Consider the following 19,188-nt stretch of genomic DNA (forward strand, 5'->3'; position numbering starts at 1 on the left):
CACAATATAATGGAAACAAATCTGCTGTGATTCTTGAGAATCACATCACCCTGCTTTTCCAAATCTATCCATTCATTTGTTTTGAGATTTGTGCATTGAAAAAAATGGAGTGGATTTGGAAAAGCAGGGTCCTGTGATTCTTTTGAGAATCACAGCAGATTTATTTCCCAATATAATAACTTATTTTAAGCAACGAATGAGCTGAACTTTGCAATTAATGATGATGCTTGCCATGAATATTATGAGTTCACAGGGAAGAAGAAGATGGGACGAATAAAAATAAGAACATTTGTTTTTTCACTGTAACTATGCAAGGACATTTTGGTCAATAGTTACTATGGTAATGGGTTACAATCTGGTACGAGTGGGAAACACGGTACAGAACACAGTGAACAAATTTTGGAAATCATGCATGCAACACATCAGAAGGCGCGAATAGAGAATTTTTTTCTTCGCTACTTGCTGGTACATATGAAGGAATCGTAACGACACAATTTTTGAAGGGAGAAACACTAATTCAAGGGGGGAGCTGTTCATGCTATTCAGGAAGCAAAACTTTAGCTCCGATTTTCTTGAGATGTGTTGTTGTTGTTTATCTTTCATTCTGTTGTGTTGATGTTTTTTCTTAATTGACACTATCAGTATTGAAAAAAAAAAATACATATTGAGGAGATAAGAAAAAAAAAAAAAATTCAATCTTTACGGATTTAAAAAAAAAAACCAAAGCTCTTTATAAGTTTATAGTTAAGATGATCGAGACAAACTTTTAACTTTGTTAAATCCGAACTAACTAACAAAGAGTCTTCAAAATTTGGCATTCACGATTTCATGCCTTCCTTTTCTTTCGACAATAGAAAAAAAAAATTCAAAATCAAGCCGATTCAGCAGCTATTCATCAAGCTAGTAAAAATAGCCCAACTAGCAAGTTCTAGTACAAATTAGCACCGAATCTGGACGACAAGTTATATTGGGCTTACATGTTAAGAGGGCCCGTTGGAGAAAGCCCGTTTTTTGTTTATTGATAATTTCATCCAATAAAACCTAGCTCAAATCTTCAATGAACTACTATTGGGGCATTCAACCAGCTCCTTCAAAATTTAGATAACTGGTTTTGATTGTGAACTATAATCACCTATTTAATATTTTTCGCAATTGCACTTTATTATTTTGGATTATTTTTGACATGATTTTTCTTCGTGATTTTTTAAATTAGTATTGAATATTCAAGGTTTTCACTATTCTTTCAGTTTTAGAATCACTCGCCAGTTTAAACTTTAAACAAATTTAAGCCTCACACTTGAATGATCTTGGGACATTGTGGTCTGCTTCATATTTAATTCTAGTTTAAACTTTAAACAAATTATTTATCGGCTATTGCAGAAATGGGCCAAAATACTGAATGATAATTATTATATGACTAAAAGTCCAAAACTAATTATGTCACTTCAGGAAGCATGAATCTTCAACCTTTTAAATTCCTTGGGTTCGAGTCACCACACAACTTTTTTTTTTTTTTGTTTATCCGTTACTACCGGGGAGCACTTTTTATAGGTAACAATATGAAAAATGTCAAACGAAACCAACGGGAAGTTCCATGGGTAAATTAATCAAAATCCAAAGAAAGAAAGGGATGGGGAGGCAAATTGGGCCGTCAGATTTTTCGGTTTAAAGCCCGTAGGCTTGGGCCGTAAGATTGAAGCATCTTAATCGGCTGTGTACTATTATCGGAGCGGATCTTGATACTAAATCCCAATTTGGGCTTCACGGAAATTTTGCAAGAAATTATTGTTTGTCCGTTGACAAAATAAAGAACAAAATGACTCGTCTCCGTGAAGACTTGAATATCTAAAAAAATAAAGAAAAAGATCTTGTTCGGTTGTTCCTTTACAGATGGCGAACACTATGAAATTCTGGCTCATGAAGAAAGCCACTGATTCTCCTTGCTAACAATCAATCCTGTAAAAGACGGTCTGGACTAATTGGCCGTTTAGTCGGTGCAAGTGACCAAATTGTGAAAAACGGTCAAGTCGCCCGACTAATTGGTCTTTTGGTCTATAGTGGTGATCAAACCGTTACAAATATAGGACCCGAGAAGGTGATTGCGGATGAGAACATCAAATAAGTTAATATGTTAAATTAATCGTTCATTTTTTGTTTAAGTTTACTATGTTATTAATTGAACTGTTTAGTTCGTTTAGTCAGTCATTTATTGGATCCTGATTTGTTTAGTCAGTCAAACATCAAATCAACCGATATACTATACTGATTAATCAACCACATACCATATAATCACTTAGCAGTAACCCGTTTGTCTAACGAGTACATATCATTATTTATAGCATTACTAACCACCATAGTCCGATTGACCTTTAATTTGTTACTGTTAAATTTAGACAATAATAATTCTACCATACTGACATTTTTGACATTCTGGATCTTTCTTTTACATGCTGTAGTTCTAAAAATACCTGCTGTGCTCTGATTGCCTAACAACCAGAGTATTATTTTGTTGGTTAGATAATCAGCTTGATTTGGTTGGCTGACTAGTAACAGTCTTAAGACATATTTTGTATGATCAAATTAGTTTCTAATGAAACTGGTGGTTTTTTAAACCACTTTTATCAAAAAAAAGAAAAAAAAGAAAGACTAAACATTCAACTTTCTGTGACTTAACAGAAAGGCATTGATTTTGATTCTCCTAGCTAACAACTATAGTTTGACCACAGCATTTCTATATTCTTTATGACTGTATTTTTTTTCCCCCGTTTTTTTTTTTTTTTATAAAGATTACACATGTTAAAGCTTTCACTCAGCTATCATGAAACATATGTCCTACCATACAAGCTCAGAACATAGCGCCCCCTCCCAAACCATTTCTCACTGATAATATTCTCCTACGATTGATTTTAGTATATGTTAGTCAAATATTTATCTGAATATGTTTTTTTTATAAGAAAATAAGCAGAGTCAGACTTTCAAACTATGAGGGTCAAACGTGAATAGAGGTCAATCATATAAAATTTTCATGCTGTGAATGAGTGTCAATCTTACAGTATTCATAATATTTTACTCTGAACTATACATAAAATCGTCTATAAGTATAGAATTTTTGAAATTAAATAGAGGTCAATTGATTCCATTCATATAGTATAACTCCGCCTCTGAAAATAAGTACTTTATTTTCCCCCTCACGACTTCGCAGCTTCTGCGAAGATTTTCAAAAAAGAAAATAAGTATTTTATTTTGAACTTTATTATAGATAATTCTAGCATTATTATAAGACACTCCATTGATATATGACATTGCCTCCTTTTATACTGAGGAGATGATTTAATAATGTTGCCAACATAGGTGCACTCACGGTGCTGTTGTATAGAAAATATCATATCAAAATAAAAGAACAATTGATGTAAAGTTGTTTGCATCGACCACATATTTGTGAATAACGAACGGTATGCGGTCGTCGGACAGAAATAGTACTGTCAAGCGATTAATTGAAAATAATTAAAAATATTCGGTTATAATTAAAAATAATTAGCCGATTAGTCAGAAAATTCTATGACGATTTAGTCACCGTCAATAACTAATTGGCTGATTAATCAGCTTAAAAAACATACATTTTTTACAACACTAATACACCGTTTTAATTTGAATTCCACAATGGGGGAAGACCTTATTTATCAAAAGGTCCTTCATTGTTTTAAATATTAAGACTTGCATCATGTAAAAAATATAGAAACTAGAACACTATTAAATGGGTCTTAAAATCAATTTATAACTGAGATTGAGATTCAGATTGATGATGATGTTTTCTTCATGATATCATTTTTCTTCTTCTATCTATTCTGCATTAAATGGGGAAACTTAATTACCTCTTAATTAACACAGAAAAAAAAAACATGAAAGTTAATTTGATTTGGAAATATTATCTCTTGTAATTTAATGTCCAAAATTCGTCCTTATCTTTCACGAAAAAGACTTGTTCTTGCCTGAAGCTAACATTATTGTGAAGCAAAATATGAATTGAATTCAAATGAGATACTATTGGATAACCATATGATGTTGAAATATGAAAATTGATCTTCATAATTTAATTCTTGCTTCTTCCATGAAGATGATGGCTACAAGTGGGCTGAGGCCCAAGGTAAATTTTTTGAACCTAGAATAAACCCATAACAAAATTGAACAAGCAATTAAATTTTTTATTATTGCACGCAAGGTATTGTTTTATTAATATTTTGGTTTATTAATAGGATAAATCGAACAAGCAATTAAAAATTAAGAAAAAGATTTTCAATTGAGTTGAACCAAATTTTAACTAAATGAATGCAGATTATTTAAAATAAAAAATTAATCAAATAAACACCCCTACTGCTAATTATGGACTTTGATGTAGGAGAAAAAACTTAGCAAAAGAAAGTTTGATTTGTGTATGCCACGTGTCATATTATTGCTTGTGATGTGGAGATAACTGCGTAATACATAATCAATGTCACATTTGCTCTCGAGTCATAATCATATCAGATAAATAACACTTGGTTAATGGCTATTTAAATAGCTCATCATTAACCTAGTTTAAGAAATTAATTGATCCAAGATTCCAAATGGCTATTGCTGCCTTCTCATTCCATATTATCTTGAATCCAATACTGTTCATGTGTTATAGACTTATAGGAGAGGTAGCTGGAAGCATCATGTTCTTTCAGAAGAGTATCATTAATAGTTAGTTTAGAGTTTAAGCAAGGACAAAGAGAGGAATCCAAGGGACTAATTAATAATTAATAATTAACGCAGAATGCAGAAAATGTAAGGGTTCTCTAGTTTGACCCCAAATCAAACTTAATTGAACAAAACAGAATTTTGTTACCGTGAGGTTAATTATTTATTTTTATTAGGAAAATGCTACAGGTTAATCTGTGTTATATTTATATAGAGGGGTGAAAGTGTGAAATTACTTGACAATAACTTATTTTGACAAACTTGATATTACATTGAAACATTGTTTATTGTTTTGTATGAAGTTTCTTAGTGTTGTGTAGGGGTGCAAACGAATCAGATACTATCCATTCAAATTTGGATTCGTATTTGAATTTTTGCAGATTCGAATATTTCGATACAAATAATTTGCGAATAGGGAATTCTTTCTCTTCCCAATTCTATATTCAAATTAGATATTAGAATTATATTCGTATCTGTTTCAGCTTAATATCCAATCTGAATATGTATCCGTTTAATATCTGATCTACATATGTATTCATAATTAAATACATATACAAATATGGTTTTGCCACTATCCAATCTATATCCGATCCATTTTCACCTCTAGTGTTGTGTGGGTGTAAACAAATTTAATTATTACACTCTTGGTAGTCACTATCAATCCTTTAAAAAAAAAAGACAAACTGGATAATAAATTTTCAAATCAATTTAATTAATTTGAAAATGCAAAAATAATTTTGCAAGTTTGTAATTTAAGTATAGTGTGGTGGTATATCAAGAAACGTTAATTTAGATCATTGAAAAATTCAAATTATTTGATAAACAGAAAACTTGCTGCAGATTTCTTTTTCTTTTTTCATAGATATAATATTTACAGCATTTAGAATATGCTTATAATGTCGGATTTCACATTTAAACGTAATTTATTGTAATTGTTAATATTGTCAAGTAATCTCTTTTTCTCGTGTGTGTGTGTGTTATATATATATCACTGAACTGACGACACAAACATAACAAAACAATTCAATGAAGCATCTCGCTTCTCTTTCTTTGTTTATATAATACTAATACAAGTAGTATAGCTAAATTGCTACCGATAGCACTTCGATCTAAGTGTTTACGGGATCATATCTTAGTATTTGATGTTCAAACAACAAATCCAAACTGTTAGATTTTCAATCTATATTAAAATGTGCTTGGAGACCAAATTTTATATTTTTTGAAATTTTTTTTTACTATTTATTAAGATGGTTTGAAAATCGCTGTTTTTATTAAAATTCTGCACCATTAAAAAACAGCGATTTCAAACCATCTTAATAAATAGTAAACAAATTCCAAAAAATGTAAAATTTGGTCTCCAAGCACATTTTAATATAGATTGAACATCTAACGGTTTGAATTTGTTGTTTGAACATCAAATACGAAGATATGACCCCATAAGCACTTAGGTCGAAGTGCTACCGATAGCAATTTAGCCATACTCCTAATACAAGTTCAAATATATTATTTGTTCTAACATAACTCAAAATCTTGAATTGCATTATGGTATTATAGCACACATTTTCCTTTTTTCTTTGATTCAGCTCTGGTAAAGAGTTGTGTACCAGTATACTTACTGTCTCCTTCAAGTTAAAACTTAAAATCATACCAATAACTTTTTTTTTTTGTTTTGAAAACTTGGTAGATGCTGCCAATGATGTATTAGCTCACAGTTCAATTACATGAGTCTCTTATATATTTCTGATCTTACATAACATATCAGCGAATTCGTATCCTCTGCATTAACTTAAAAATGAATCTTTTGAGTTAATGTATCTGAATCGTCCAATTAACTTTAAGATTTGTACGGATTATATCTACATTATTATCAAAAGCCCCCTATGTTATAGGCAGAGGCTGGATGGACGCTATTTACAATCAGACGGTCTAGATGCATTAACCAAAAAGATGCTCTTTTGAGTTAATGCAGACGATGCGGACTCCATATCAGCCCTCTAGGAAACTGAAAATTTGTACTGTTGGAGGAGCTTTGCACTTCCAAATTTCCTTCCATCTCCATTGTATCTTTCTTCCAGTAGCAAGAGCTCTGTATGAGGAATATGAAGAGTACAAACCATTAACCACTGCCTTTCCATTTCCATATCAGCATGTCCCACTCATTGTTGAACTGCAGCTGGATTGAAGTTGTTTCTGGCCTAGAGCTGTTGTTATTAGAACCCCGCAAGCCGAAATTTTTAAATGTACCATACTCCAAAAAAAGATAAATCAGACCATCACTTTTTTTGAAAAATTCGAATTTTGATGCATCCTCTAGATGCGGTCGCCCTTTTTTTTCGTTCAGTTTGAACTGCCACACGCGAAGGAGACAAAAAAAAAATGGGCCGCATCTCCTAGATACGGCCCGCAGAAAAGTGACCGCATTGCGTGTCAAAATTCCAAATTTTCAAAAATCATGGTGGTTTAATTTATCTTTTTTAGAGTTACGATATATTTAAAAATTTCAGCCCCGCGAGCACACCATTCCCTGCAAAATCAAAATGAGATGCAGTTTGACCATTTCTATAAAAAAAAACACTCAAAAATCAACCGAATTTACAAAAGCCGACAATTCAAACCTTTAAAAATACAACATATTAAGGGCGGAGCTTAACCTTTTAAGTTATGGAATCAATTATATAAATTTTTATTCTAAATGGAGATGAATTTTACACTATTCATAACATTTTACTTTAAATTATGTAAAAAATAAAATATAAATAAAAAAAATTTGAAAAAAAAAATGGGTCCAATTGACCTATTCATCTAGAGTGATTCCGCCCCTGCAGCTGATCTCTGACCAAAACAACTTTTTTTTTTTTCTAAAAAAAAGAAATATTCCTGCAATCTCTCTTAAGTATTATCCAGCACTTAAATCTCAACTTCCTCTAAATCAAAGAATTTCGGTCCACCCTATGGGGTGACGCGCTTTGGAGTAATTAAGATCATCTGCCGAGATTTTGGATCAATATCAAAGCTATTACCCAAAATACTGTTTAAATTATATTAGGTTTTGGGTTGTGAAATCGCAGAACTCGATGTTACTGTGGTGTTTTATTCAATAAATCTTCAGTTTTTTCTTTGTAAGAAATTAAGACAAAAAATGCCAATTGTAAAAGATACTGTCATTTGTGGACCATTTGTTAACTTTCTTTCAATTTCTTACTTTCACAGTTCAAATAGGTCCGATCAGATCTATCCGTTGGATTCGATTCGCGATTGACATCCTAGTTGCATTGCTAGTTGAACCGTTCCCTATAGGGAAAAAAGCCGAATCCGTATCACCCCAGATACCTAAGGTGCAAGTAGAAAATCCGAACCGTTTTTTTAACTTGGCACAAATCTCAAAGCAAACCCTGTACAATCATAATAGGGATTGGATTGAGTTCGATATGAATGGAATTAATCTGGACCGTTTATTTTTTTAAATTGTACCTCAGGTACCTGAGAGGACACAGACTCAAGCCAAATTCATATCCCCTCAGGTTACCTGACTGAGTAGAATTGAATCGGACGGTTCAAAAATGAAAATTTTAACTTGGCACGCATCTCAAAGCATAAATAATACTGCCCCCTACTGCCAGATCACCCACCGGATGAAATTAAATCTGGACCGTCCATTGCAATTGTGTTGAGTCAGGTAAATACAGATCTGACAAAAGCCTGGGCAACAATAAGTCGTAGCAAAATGTACGGACAATATTTGTTCTTTGTAAAAGATGACATGTCACATTCTGTGATGGCTGAGGGTCGCTTGTACCCAGCGACCCAGTAACCAAATGAGGCCCTTAGATTACGTCGATTTGATACTTATTTAATAATTAATTATATTCTTCCCTCTCTCTCTCTGCAAAGCATCAATAACCCTTCCAACTGACAAGTATTTTATCTTTGTATCTTGCGTTTCTTTATTCGAAAACCAGTTAAAGCTACAAAATAACAAGCTGCTCAGAGTTTATCTATAGATTTATTTTGTTTGTTTTAGAAAAAAATGGTTATAGCCTATTTTCATTGCTGAAAATTGTTTTTATTACAAACTCATACTAATTACTCTCCCTGAAAACCATTTGCTATAATATTCTCTATTAAAATTTGTTTTGGTGTTCCCCAATTGGTAACTGTTGATTTGCCTTTATCCATTTCAGGACCATTAATATATTAGCGGGCAAAACTGGACCAAAGCGAAAAACATTAATTCACATTTTTCTGGTAAGTCCTTTTCCCATGGAGAGATGAAGATATGGAAATATATACGGAGGAAAAGGGAAATGGATTAATTCGAGCCAGCCAGGTGATCCGATATAGACAGATCACTTGTAATAATTTCGCATATGTTAAAAGTATCATTCATTCATAATTCGCAAATACCTTTTAAGTTTTTCAAAAACATTTAAAATGAGGATGTCAATTAATAGCTTTAATTTATATTATTTGCTAAACATATTGGGCTATACATGAACTTCCATATCATCTTAATTTCTGTGGCTGCTCAGCTAAACTAACTCTATAGACTATATCTAAGAATTCAAACAGACAAACCGGATGTCAGTTAATCAATTAATATGTACTTTTCATGTACGTATTTTATGCTAAGGAGGGTTCAAATGCCTCCATTTTTTGTGCCTCTACCATGCTTTCATTTTTTAAAACTTTAAGAACTCAAAATTTGAAACTTAAAAGTCAAAATAAAACCGTTGGATATGATCTACGTCATTTTATTTATGCACGTGTAAAAATTTATGACATTTCAATTTTATTTTGATTGTCATCAAGAGCTTGTAAAAAATGCATTAATATGGATGATTTCTAGACGTTGATTTTTGAACTTATTGATTCACATAAAAACAAAATTAAAATGTGATAAATTTTTATGAGCACATAGAGAAAATAACATATATAGATCACATCTAATGGTTTTATTTTGACTTTTAAGTTATTAAAGTTTTAAAAAATGGAGGCATGGTAGAGGCACAAAAAATGGAGGCATTTGAACCCTCCTCTTTTATGCTACACCTAAGGACCAAAGGTAATATTCACTATGCTATACATATGCAGCTGGTTCAATTAAATATTTATGTACTTTTCAGCAGAATAATATTTTGATTTAGATAGATTATAATTTAATTTAGAGTTGATATTTATGCACTTTTTAGCAGAATAATATTTTGATTTAAATAGATTATAATTTAATTTAGAGTTGTTTTTTAAATTGTACAATCGCAACAATATTTTTTTATTTATAATAATAATTTCAATGAGGAGGGGTTCGCTCACAACACTTGTAAGTTACAACATCTTACAACAATTCTTTTTTGTGATTTTTTAAGTCCAAATAGTTGATCCAAACAGTACAACATGATATATATATTAAAATGTGTTTGGAGATCAAATTTTACATTTTTTTTATTATTTATTAAGTAATTTACAAAATTGTTGTTTTTAGACAATTTTTTATTACTGAAAAACAATAATTTGGTAAAATACTTAATAAATAGTAAAAAAAAATCAAAAATATATAAAATATGTTCTCCAAGCATATTTTAAAATATAGATATCATGTTGAATGGTTTGGATCGATTATTTAAACTTTGAAAATCGCAAAACTAAATTGTTGTAAGATGTTGTAACTTACAAATGTTGTAAGAGGATCTCTCCTCAATTTCAATTTATATTATAAAATATATTATTTAATGAGGGGTCTTTAAGAAAAAGATATTCATTATGGATATGTTTGGTTGTGGAGTAAAATTAATGATGATTAAATTGCTCCCTGTCACTCAAATTTTACATCTTATTTGGTAGTTTAAGTTATAACTCAAATTAATTCAATTCATGAAGTAAGATGTTGGGAAATGTGTCTCTGCTTATGACAGTGGGTCATATAAGTGAAGTGTGGAGTAAGTTAATCTTTCTATAAAAGTGAAGTTACTATGAATTAAGTCACTTCTTACTCCATCGATCTTCTTGTATTTGGCTATTTAAGTACGAAGTAGGGGTTTACTCCATCCCTTACTTCACAACCAAACATGGCCTACATGTGCATGTGCCTTATCTATCAGAACTTGCCCCATAGTTGACTTTACGCAAGTTATGAACATCTATCAATTACGATCGGAAATGCTAGACTCAATATTAGAATTGGACCTGACCCGATTAGAAATTAAAGAAGTTACGAATTACAATTCGAACCCAAATACTTTCTAGGTTGAATCTGTATCCTCTTAGGTATTGCAGAGGATCACTCTCATTTTACGATTTGAGATTAAATCTCAACCAGTTTGGGATTCGGGTCACCATAGGAGGCAGTATTTTTTAGCTTTGAGATTCGTGCCAAGTTAAAAAGAATGGTCCAGATCTAGTAATTGTAAAAGATTCCCTTATCAAGTATTGGAGAGGATGTGAATTCTTCTAGGTTAGGGTTCAAAAATGTAGTAAAGCTTATAAAAAAAATATGTTTAACTATATTTAATGAGAGAGTGGTCTAACAATTTAAGGGTTAAACGGAATAAAGTGCTCGTCAAATTAATCTTTGTGACATCACTGCATAGGGTAGTTGGTAAATGCATAGCCCCCATATGAGCTATACTTACAAAAAAAAAAAAAAAATTGTACTGGAGTTTTTATTAAGATATATTTTCTAGTGTAGTGGTAGTAATGATGATGATGATGATGACAATAATAATTATGAACAATTATAACATAATAAAATATATACAGTGAATCAGTACTTAAATAATACAAGTATGAATTTTTAAATCAAAATTATACTTAAATTGTTTAACATTACAAGATTTCAAATTTAACAGTTCAATACTGCATAAACATAAGAGACATTAATTAGCATAAGAAACATAATCAAGTCGAACATAATTTTTTATCAAGTCTAAGTGTCTAACTAATGAACTATCAATCACACGTAAACAAAATACATGAAATGCGGAGAGGAAAATTTGAAAAATGAATAAAGGAATGAACTATCCATCATGATTTCGACGCCTTAACTAAATGTCAATTTCAACATTTTAAATTTATATGACAATTAATATAATTAAGAATAGATTTACAAACACTTAACACCAGGGAGTCCAGAAACGAATTAATTGGCTTCATCACAATTTTAATCGATTTTTTTAAAGCTTGATAGTAGTACTCTCGGACCCTATAAGATCTCTAGTCCATATTGATGGTTATTTTAATAATATTATAATGTTCATCAAATCAAAGTCGAATTAAATATTATAATTATTGGTGTATGTATAAAAATATATGATATGAATACTGATAAAATTATCATATATATATGAGAAGGAATCCAACACCTCATTTTTTTTATACCTCATCATACTTCATATTTTATATCTTCGTTTCATAGTTCAAACTATTAATTCGAACCGCTCAATATGATATTTATACTAAAATATGTCTAGGGATGGAATTTTATAATTTTTGAAAACTTTTTACTATTTTTTAAGATATGTACAAAATCATTGTTTTTTGACCGTTTAAAAAACAGTTATTTTCTATCCATCTTAAAAATAGTAAAAAAAAAATTCAAAAATTATAAATTTCATCCCAACCATATTTTAGTATGGATATCATGTTGAACGGTTCGGATCGACAATTTAGACTTTAAAAATAAAAATATAAAATATGAGGTATGATAAGGTATGAAATGAATGATGCATTGGAACCTCCTCTATAATATATATATATATATATATATATGAAACTATATGACATTGGCAATAAAACGATTTTGTTGATTTCAGAATAAATATTCATATTGTTTTCATGTAAAAAGGGCTATATACTTCTCTGTGTTCTCTCGATGACGCAGCACTTCTAGAAGTACATACGATTGTAGTTTATTTTTCTTTCAATATTTGTAATGGTACATGTTGCATTGTATAACTAATTAGGTGTCCTCATACTTTCATACCTGTCATATAAATATAGCACTAACAAATTATATTATATTCATTTTGTGATTGAAAAAACTACACTTATTTTGGTAAAGTAGGTATTAAAATTCTCCATAATATTTTTAACCCTGGAAAAAAATTTACAAGTTATATGTACAGTCTTGGTAAAACAAAAATTAGATTTTATATGGCCAAATTTTTCATTTCACATCCAATTTAAAATAAGAAAAATCATAAGCCACAAATATTATAATTTAGTTTCATTATAAAAATAATACAACTGATACAACAGTCCTTACAAATAATAATTAGCAAAGTACAATGATTAGCAATGTACAAATTAATTGAGTATTTTGGGGTGAATTTTATAATACCTGATTCACCATATGGCCGCTGAATTCATACCGTCTAAGGTAACACATATTTTTGTTTATATTCATACGGTTCATTCGCACGAATCTTAAAGAGGTCCCATAAATTCCACATGAGCAGGATTTGCCTGATCTAAACAGAAATATTGTGATACCTCAGAGGAAATTGACACATGGCCGCTGCCAATAAAAGATACCATATATTAATTTAGAGCAATATTCCACCTCAAGTAGATATTTAAAATTGCTTGCATTAATGTCAATTATTACTTTCGATATTCTTTTATTTAGGGAATATTACTATAATAAAACCCACATTTTGATATTCTACACATTCAAATTAAATCTCTTTTGGACGGATATATCAGCATCTCTCCTCTTCAATATGAAATTTGTTTATATATATATTGCACCTATAAATTGAAGTTGTTGGGATGCAATGTTCTTTCGCCTTTTGACTTTCCAACTTTTCCAGAGAAAATAAAGAAAATAAAAGACAAAGCTAGCTCAACTCTGAGGACCAGATTTAAAGCTTCTGCTGGTACTGGAATCTGGATTGAAATTTTGAACCGAGAGGAAATTAAATTAATTACAAATTTGAAATTAAATGAATTACAGATATTTATAGCATTGGATATATATATGGACCTAAAATTCTCTTGTAGGTATAACTTCTAAGTTTTTAATATAGTTGACCAATTATATAATTATAAGTTCAACATCCATATTTTGATGAAAAAGATATATAATTGTATAGCTAAGTTAATTATACGCAAACATTTCAGTCAGTGTCGAGTTATATATATACTATTAGCTAGTTGGTGCTCCGTATTTATTAATTAATGCAGTTATATTTCGTGTCTGAATAAGCATAAGGTGTGTCAATATATCTTCCCTCCTATACTTGATTTTAATCTTCAATCAATAATTTATCTTGACTCGGTCTTATTTCTTAAAAAAAAAATGGTGCAAATAAATAGCTTGGTTGTATCTATGCCTTAAATTCTTTGCTTGCTCAAATAATTGAATGGTGGCTGAAAACAAATTTAAGTTTTCAATTCAATACCAGTACCAGTGTATAGTCGTTAGATATGTTCTAAATATACATCTGAACCTGAACCAGGATTAGGTTTATTTAATGTAGCTATGTCACTATTTGTGTGTGTATTTGTGTATATATGTATATATATATGTGTATATATGTATATGTGTGTGTGTTTTGCTTATAATTTGTTAATTACTCGTCTTAATGGACCCAACAACTTAATAAGGTCATAAATATATGTCTGCTTGCCTACCACTCATTCTTCAATTCCTTTTCATGTTTTTGTTCTAAAAGGACTAGTAATTATATATATATATATATGAAGTGCTTTGCCAACTTCCCAAATTAAGATAGTGATGACAATGGAACCCTAGTGCACCACAAAGAAAGTTATTGACCTAGCTAACAACCAGCATTTAACCACTAAATTCTATATTCTTTCTGATCATTAATTTTCTTTTCTGGGATCACATCTCCATGCTTTCATCTAGCTACCATGAAACATATAGCCTACCAAACAAGCTCAAGACTTGGCACCTCAACCCATTTCTCATTTGCTTTTTTATTAGTACCCCAAATCCTCTCCATCCACAACAAATTACCCCACTTATGTGCGTGCTTTGCTACCTCCACATTTGATCACCTTTAATTAATTCTCCCATTTTCTTTCTTCTTTCAGACCAAATTAAGGAATGCCTACCGCAAGCATTCAAAGGCATGTATACAAGAGAAATACTGGCACAACACTTACACAAAAAAGACTACAACAAAATAACAAGCATCAGAACTCAGTAACCAAGAATGAAACTACCGTCTTTCCATTTCTCGGCATACAAAGAACCTACTCTAATCTTTCTCTATCATCTCTATCTCTTTCACAAAACTCAAACGATGACTCGTCAATCGGGAGTTCTATATGCGACTGGGAGCAGAAGGTGCTTTCGTTTCGCAGCAATTTTAGTGCATGGGGAAAGAATGAGCTATTTTTTAATGGTGCAGAGGAAAATGAAGAGGTTGTTGAATTGGATAAAAGAGAGGAAAAGGATGATATTTGTGATATTTTGAATGAGTATTTAGATTGTCAGGAGCCAGGGAGCTTGAAGAGGTGCAGCTGGATAACAAAAGCAAGTGGTAAGAAATTTCTAACTAAGATAGTTCAAAAGAAAAATGCAATAACTAAGTTGTTATAATATAGTATTCACTGATACTGGGATGGATCTACATATATGTCAGGGGGTGTTAAGTCATTCTATGATTTTAAAATTTTTATTTATGTATATTAAAATTTTATTAAATTTTTGATTTTTTTTTAACTTTTATATAGTCCAGCCTTCCTTATAAAATAACAAATGTGCGTTGGTAGTCTAGTGGTTTGAGTTTAACTAGTGATGGGACTGAAAAAATAAAAATAATTAATTAGATTACCGAAAATAGTATTTTGCAATGTAGGGGTAATTAAAAACTAAAAAAGAGAAGTAACAAATTGGATGATATGATGGACATATATATATCAGTTTAACGTTTTTTAATATTTATTATCAATTAAATTGTTTTAACCAATTTTAAGTTATAAATATGATATTCATAATGAAAACATGTTATATGTCAATTTTGATTTTAGTATAGAAATTCATTTGTTTATCTATTAAAAAATCTTTAAAATTGAACCACGCACGCTAAAAGTTTCAAAATTTATTAGAAAAATATTTTCAAATTGACCCAAAATTTATTGCTCGCTTTATTTGAATGGTGAAAAACTAATCTACAATTCACTTTAGATAAAGCTTTTTTCTCACCTACCAATAATCCAATATGAACACCCCATCTCCATCAGTGCAAATAGATTCGTACATGATTACGCTAATTAGTCACAAGCATGCAGCTCGCAGTACATGACATGCACTTGTTTCAAACTTGATGGACGTGTGGCACGGTCTTTTGGCAGGTAGCTAAGGAATAAAAAAAAAAATATATATATATATATATATATATATATGGAATATCACTATATCAGTGGCCAGAAATTCTATAATTTTTTAATATATTTTTAGTGTTTTACAATTAATTTATCACAACTCTATATATTTTTCTTATATATTCTTTTAAATTTTTCGCATTTTACAAATATTTCAGCAAAATAAAAACTTTATATATTTCGCATAAACGGATACTATATTCGTATATGACAACTAAAATTCGTTATGGGTGAAAATACATTCCTAAAATTATGATTATTGCTCACGGTAACAAATATAATATATGCGGGCATTTTAACTGTGTAAAATTAGATTTTAGTGACTCAACAAATAAATAGATGCTATAAATAAGCTATTGTCGAATTATTCGTCTTATACAAATTTTATTGATAATTTACGTATAACACCGGAATTAATTAAATTTGCTTTAGTAAAACGGCTTATTGTCTACTTTTTTTGCACTACTGATTATTACTTGAGATGAGATCAAATTACATAAAAAATAGCAAAATTTTAAATATATTTTAGAGACAGTACGCCCATGATTATTATTTTCTTTTATTAATTGCATTATTATAAAATGAGCTATATTGATTTTTTTTTTTTTTTACGAACTATGATACCCGAACCATGAACTTTAAATTTTTTTTAAAAAATTCTGAATTCCGAATTTATTACTATGACATTACTTGATTTATTATTACTTAAAAATACATAAAGGAAATTCTGCAAAACGAAAATAATATCTTAGATGAAAAAGAAGAAAAAAAAAGATTGGAGTACAACCTCAGCCCGAAATTTGAGGCCCATTACGTCTTTCTAGATTTTATAAATGGGCTTATGCATTAAGATCCAGCCCAGCCCATCCAATGATGAACAGAATTATATCATTCTAAGCTTTTGTTACAGAAAGAGGCCCTTTCTACCTTTATTACCTGTCCAGTTTTCTTCGGAGAAAAAACAAGTCCTTTCCCACAGTTCCATTTAAAATTTTACATCAAGCGCCATGCTCCGATTTCCACGGTAAAGAAGGCTAAATCAAAGGAGCAAAATATATATATCTATTGCCCGGATTATTAGAAACTAGTTTATAGCAGACGATTACAGGTTCAGTTCTAGTATGGATTCTTGAATTATTGTGGAAGAAATATTAAAAAAGAACCATGCCAGTATCCTAATTGGTTTCACTTGTAAATAATTCCAGAAATGATGCTTGACATGCGAAGTCTCATGACCAAATGTTTTTAAGTGGAAATGTCATGATTTCTATCTGAATACCTAAATCAAACGGTTTTCTTTCGTTGCAGATGAAGCATATGTTTCATTCCATGATGAGTGCTGGGGTGTGCCTATTTACAATGACAAGTAAGCATAACATCACTATACTTTACTATAATTGCCAATAAAAACTAGATTTTTTTTTTTTGGCTTTTCGATTCATGTTTGGTTGGATTTAATGAAAAATATAGCGCTTATTTAAACTTCAATGATAAGCCAGATTTAACAAAGGGAATGTCATACCAGCATCACTTTTCAACAGTAATGTGTGTGTCTTTGGTACAGTAATGTTTTATTTTCTTCTCCTGCTAATTAATTCATTGTGATACTTTTGTGTGATGGCCGCTAAGCCGTCTCTTTGAGCTTCTCGCATTGTCCGGACTGCTCATTGACTACAACTGGACTGAGATTCTCAAGAGCAAGGAGATTTACAGGTCATTTGAAATTACCAGAATCAAGCATTTCAAGTATATTTTTCTTTTGTTCACATTATGAAAGTAATTTACCATTAATTACTTGTTATTAGGGAAGCTTTTGCAAATTTCGATTACAATGTTGTCGCGAGGATGGAAGAGAAAGATATAGAGGATATCATTTCAAACAAGGAGCTTAAACTAGCTGAGTGCCGTGTTAGAGCAATAATAGAAAATGCCAAGTGCGTGCAAAAGGCAAGTTTAACTAATCACAGGAAAAATTCTACGAATTTACGATGTTGCTCAAGTACCTATCATGGTGCCTGGGAAATCCAGTTTTCTGGTTATCAATTGGAAAATTATTCATAAATGTGGCCTGATTGCCTTAACCATTTAGGAAATAAATTAAAAATGTTGTTGGATAGCGTATACCACCCTGTATAGTGATAGACAGGTTTAGTACCAGTAGTATACCAGTTACCGGTATACTCCGGTATACTGGTATTGTTATAATAAAAGTTTGACAAAATTAAATTTTTTTTTTCTTTTTAATTTCTTGTTCAATCCAAGGTTGCAAGAGAATTTGGATCATTCAGCGGTTACATATGGGGCCATGTAAATCACAAACCGGTGATTGGCAAATACAAGCATCCACGCAGTGTGCCTCTGAGAACCCCGAAATCGGAGTTCATCAGCAAAGACTTGATCCGAAGGGGATTCCGGTTAGTGGGACCCGTAATTATTTATTCGTTCATGCAAGCAACAGGGATGGTTATAGACCACCTTGTCAACTGCTATCGATTTAACGAATGCGTTAAGCTTGCAGAGAGATCATGGGGCATGACTAATGTTGCAGTTTAAAGTTAAAACTAAGAACCTAAAGGGTTATTTTGTAAATTATTTAAAATTTGTATAGACTCTGGGATGATGATTTTGAGTGCTTAATTTGACCAATTTGGGATTTTTGTGGTGGTATGGAAGCTTTTGTAGAGGCTTGTTACCTCTGTCTGTTTATTTTTTTATTCCTACAGAAGGAAAATATTGAACTGTAAGTAATAAATTAAAAATACATTGCCTAGAATTATAATTATTACAATTTGCTTCTTTCTTTTGAATAATTATGTGTGTGTCTATCTAGAAAGTGCTTATTATCAAGTCAAAGATTTGATTTTAAGAGCAATTATGCTTCTTGTAAATAAGTCTGATGAAACGTGTCAAGCTCAACTCAACCATCACATCTTTGTATTACCTTTGATATGAAATAAAATATAGAGCATCATATCCTCTTTTCCAAACTCTGACAAAATAAGTTGAAACTTAGAAAATCAAAATGATTAACTAAGTTATCATCTATTCAACTCTCAAATCCATTTCTCTTTCTCCTCTTGCGCATTTGTCTACATTAAATATTGCATGAATGATAGTCCA

At 30.8% G+C, this 19,188-nt stretch overlaps 1 protein-coding gene across 1 annotated transcript; it reads left to right on the top strand.

Annotated features, from left to right (window-relative positions):
* The first annotated feature begins 14,368 nt into the window (after positions 1–14,368).
* LOC144558140 (DNA glycosylase superfamily protein) lies at positions 14,369–18,854 on the top strand. Its single transcript, XM_078306882.1, has 5 exons — positions 14,369–15,224; positions 17,377–17,434; positions 17,698–17,781; positions 17,874–18,015; positions 18,331–18,854. Exons 1-5 carry the CDS (start codon positions 14,786–14,788, stop codon positions 18,619–18,621), a joined length of 1,014 nt encoding a protein of 337 aa, XP_078163008.1. The 5' UTR covers positions 14,369–14,785; the 3' UTR covers positions 18,622–18,854.
* The last annotated feature ends 334 nt before the right edge of the window (positions 18,855–19,188 follow it).

The sequence above is a fragment of the Carex rostrata genome, chromosome 8 (assembly GCF_964058835.1).
Source record: "Carex rostrata chromosome 8, lpCarRost1.2, whole genome shotgun sequence".
In the NCBI taxonomy this organism is placed as follows: Eukaryota; Viridiplantae; Streptophyta; class Magnoliopsida; order Poales; family Cyperaceae; genus Carex; species Carex rostrata.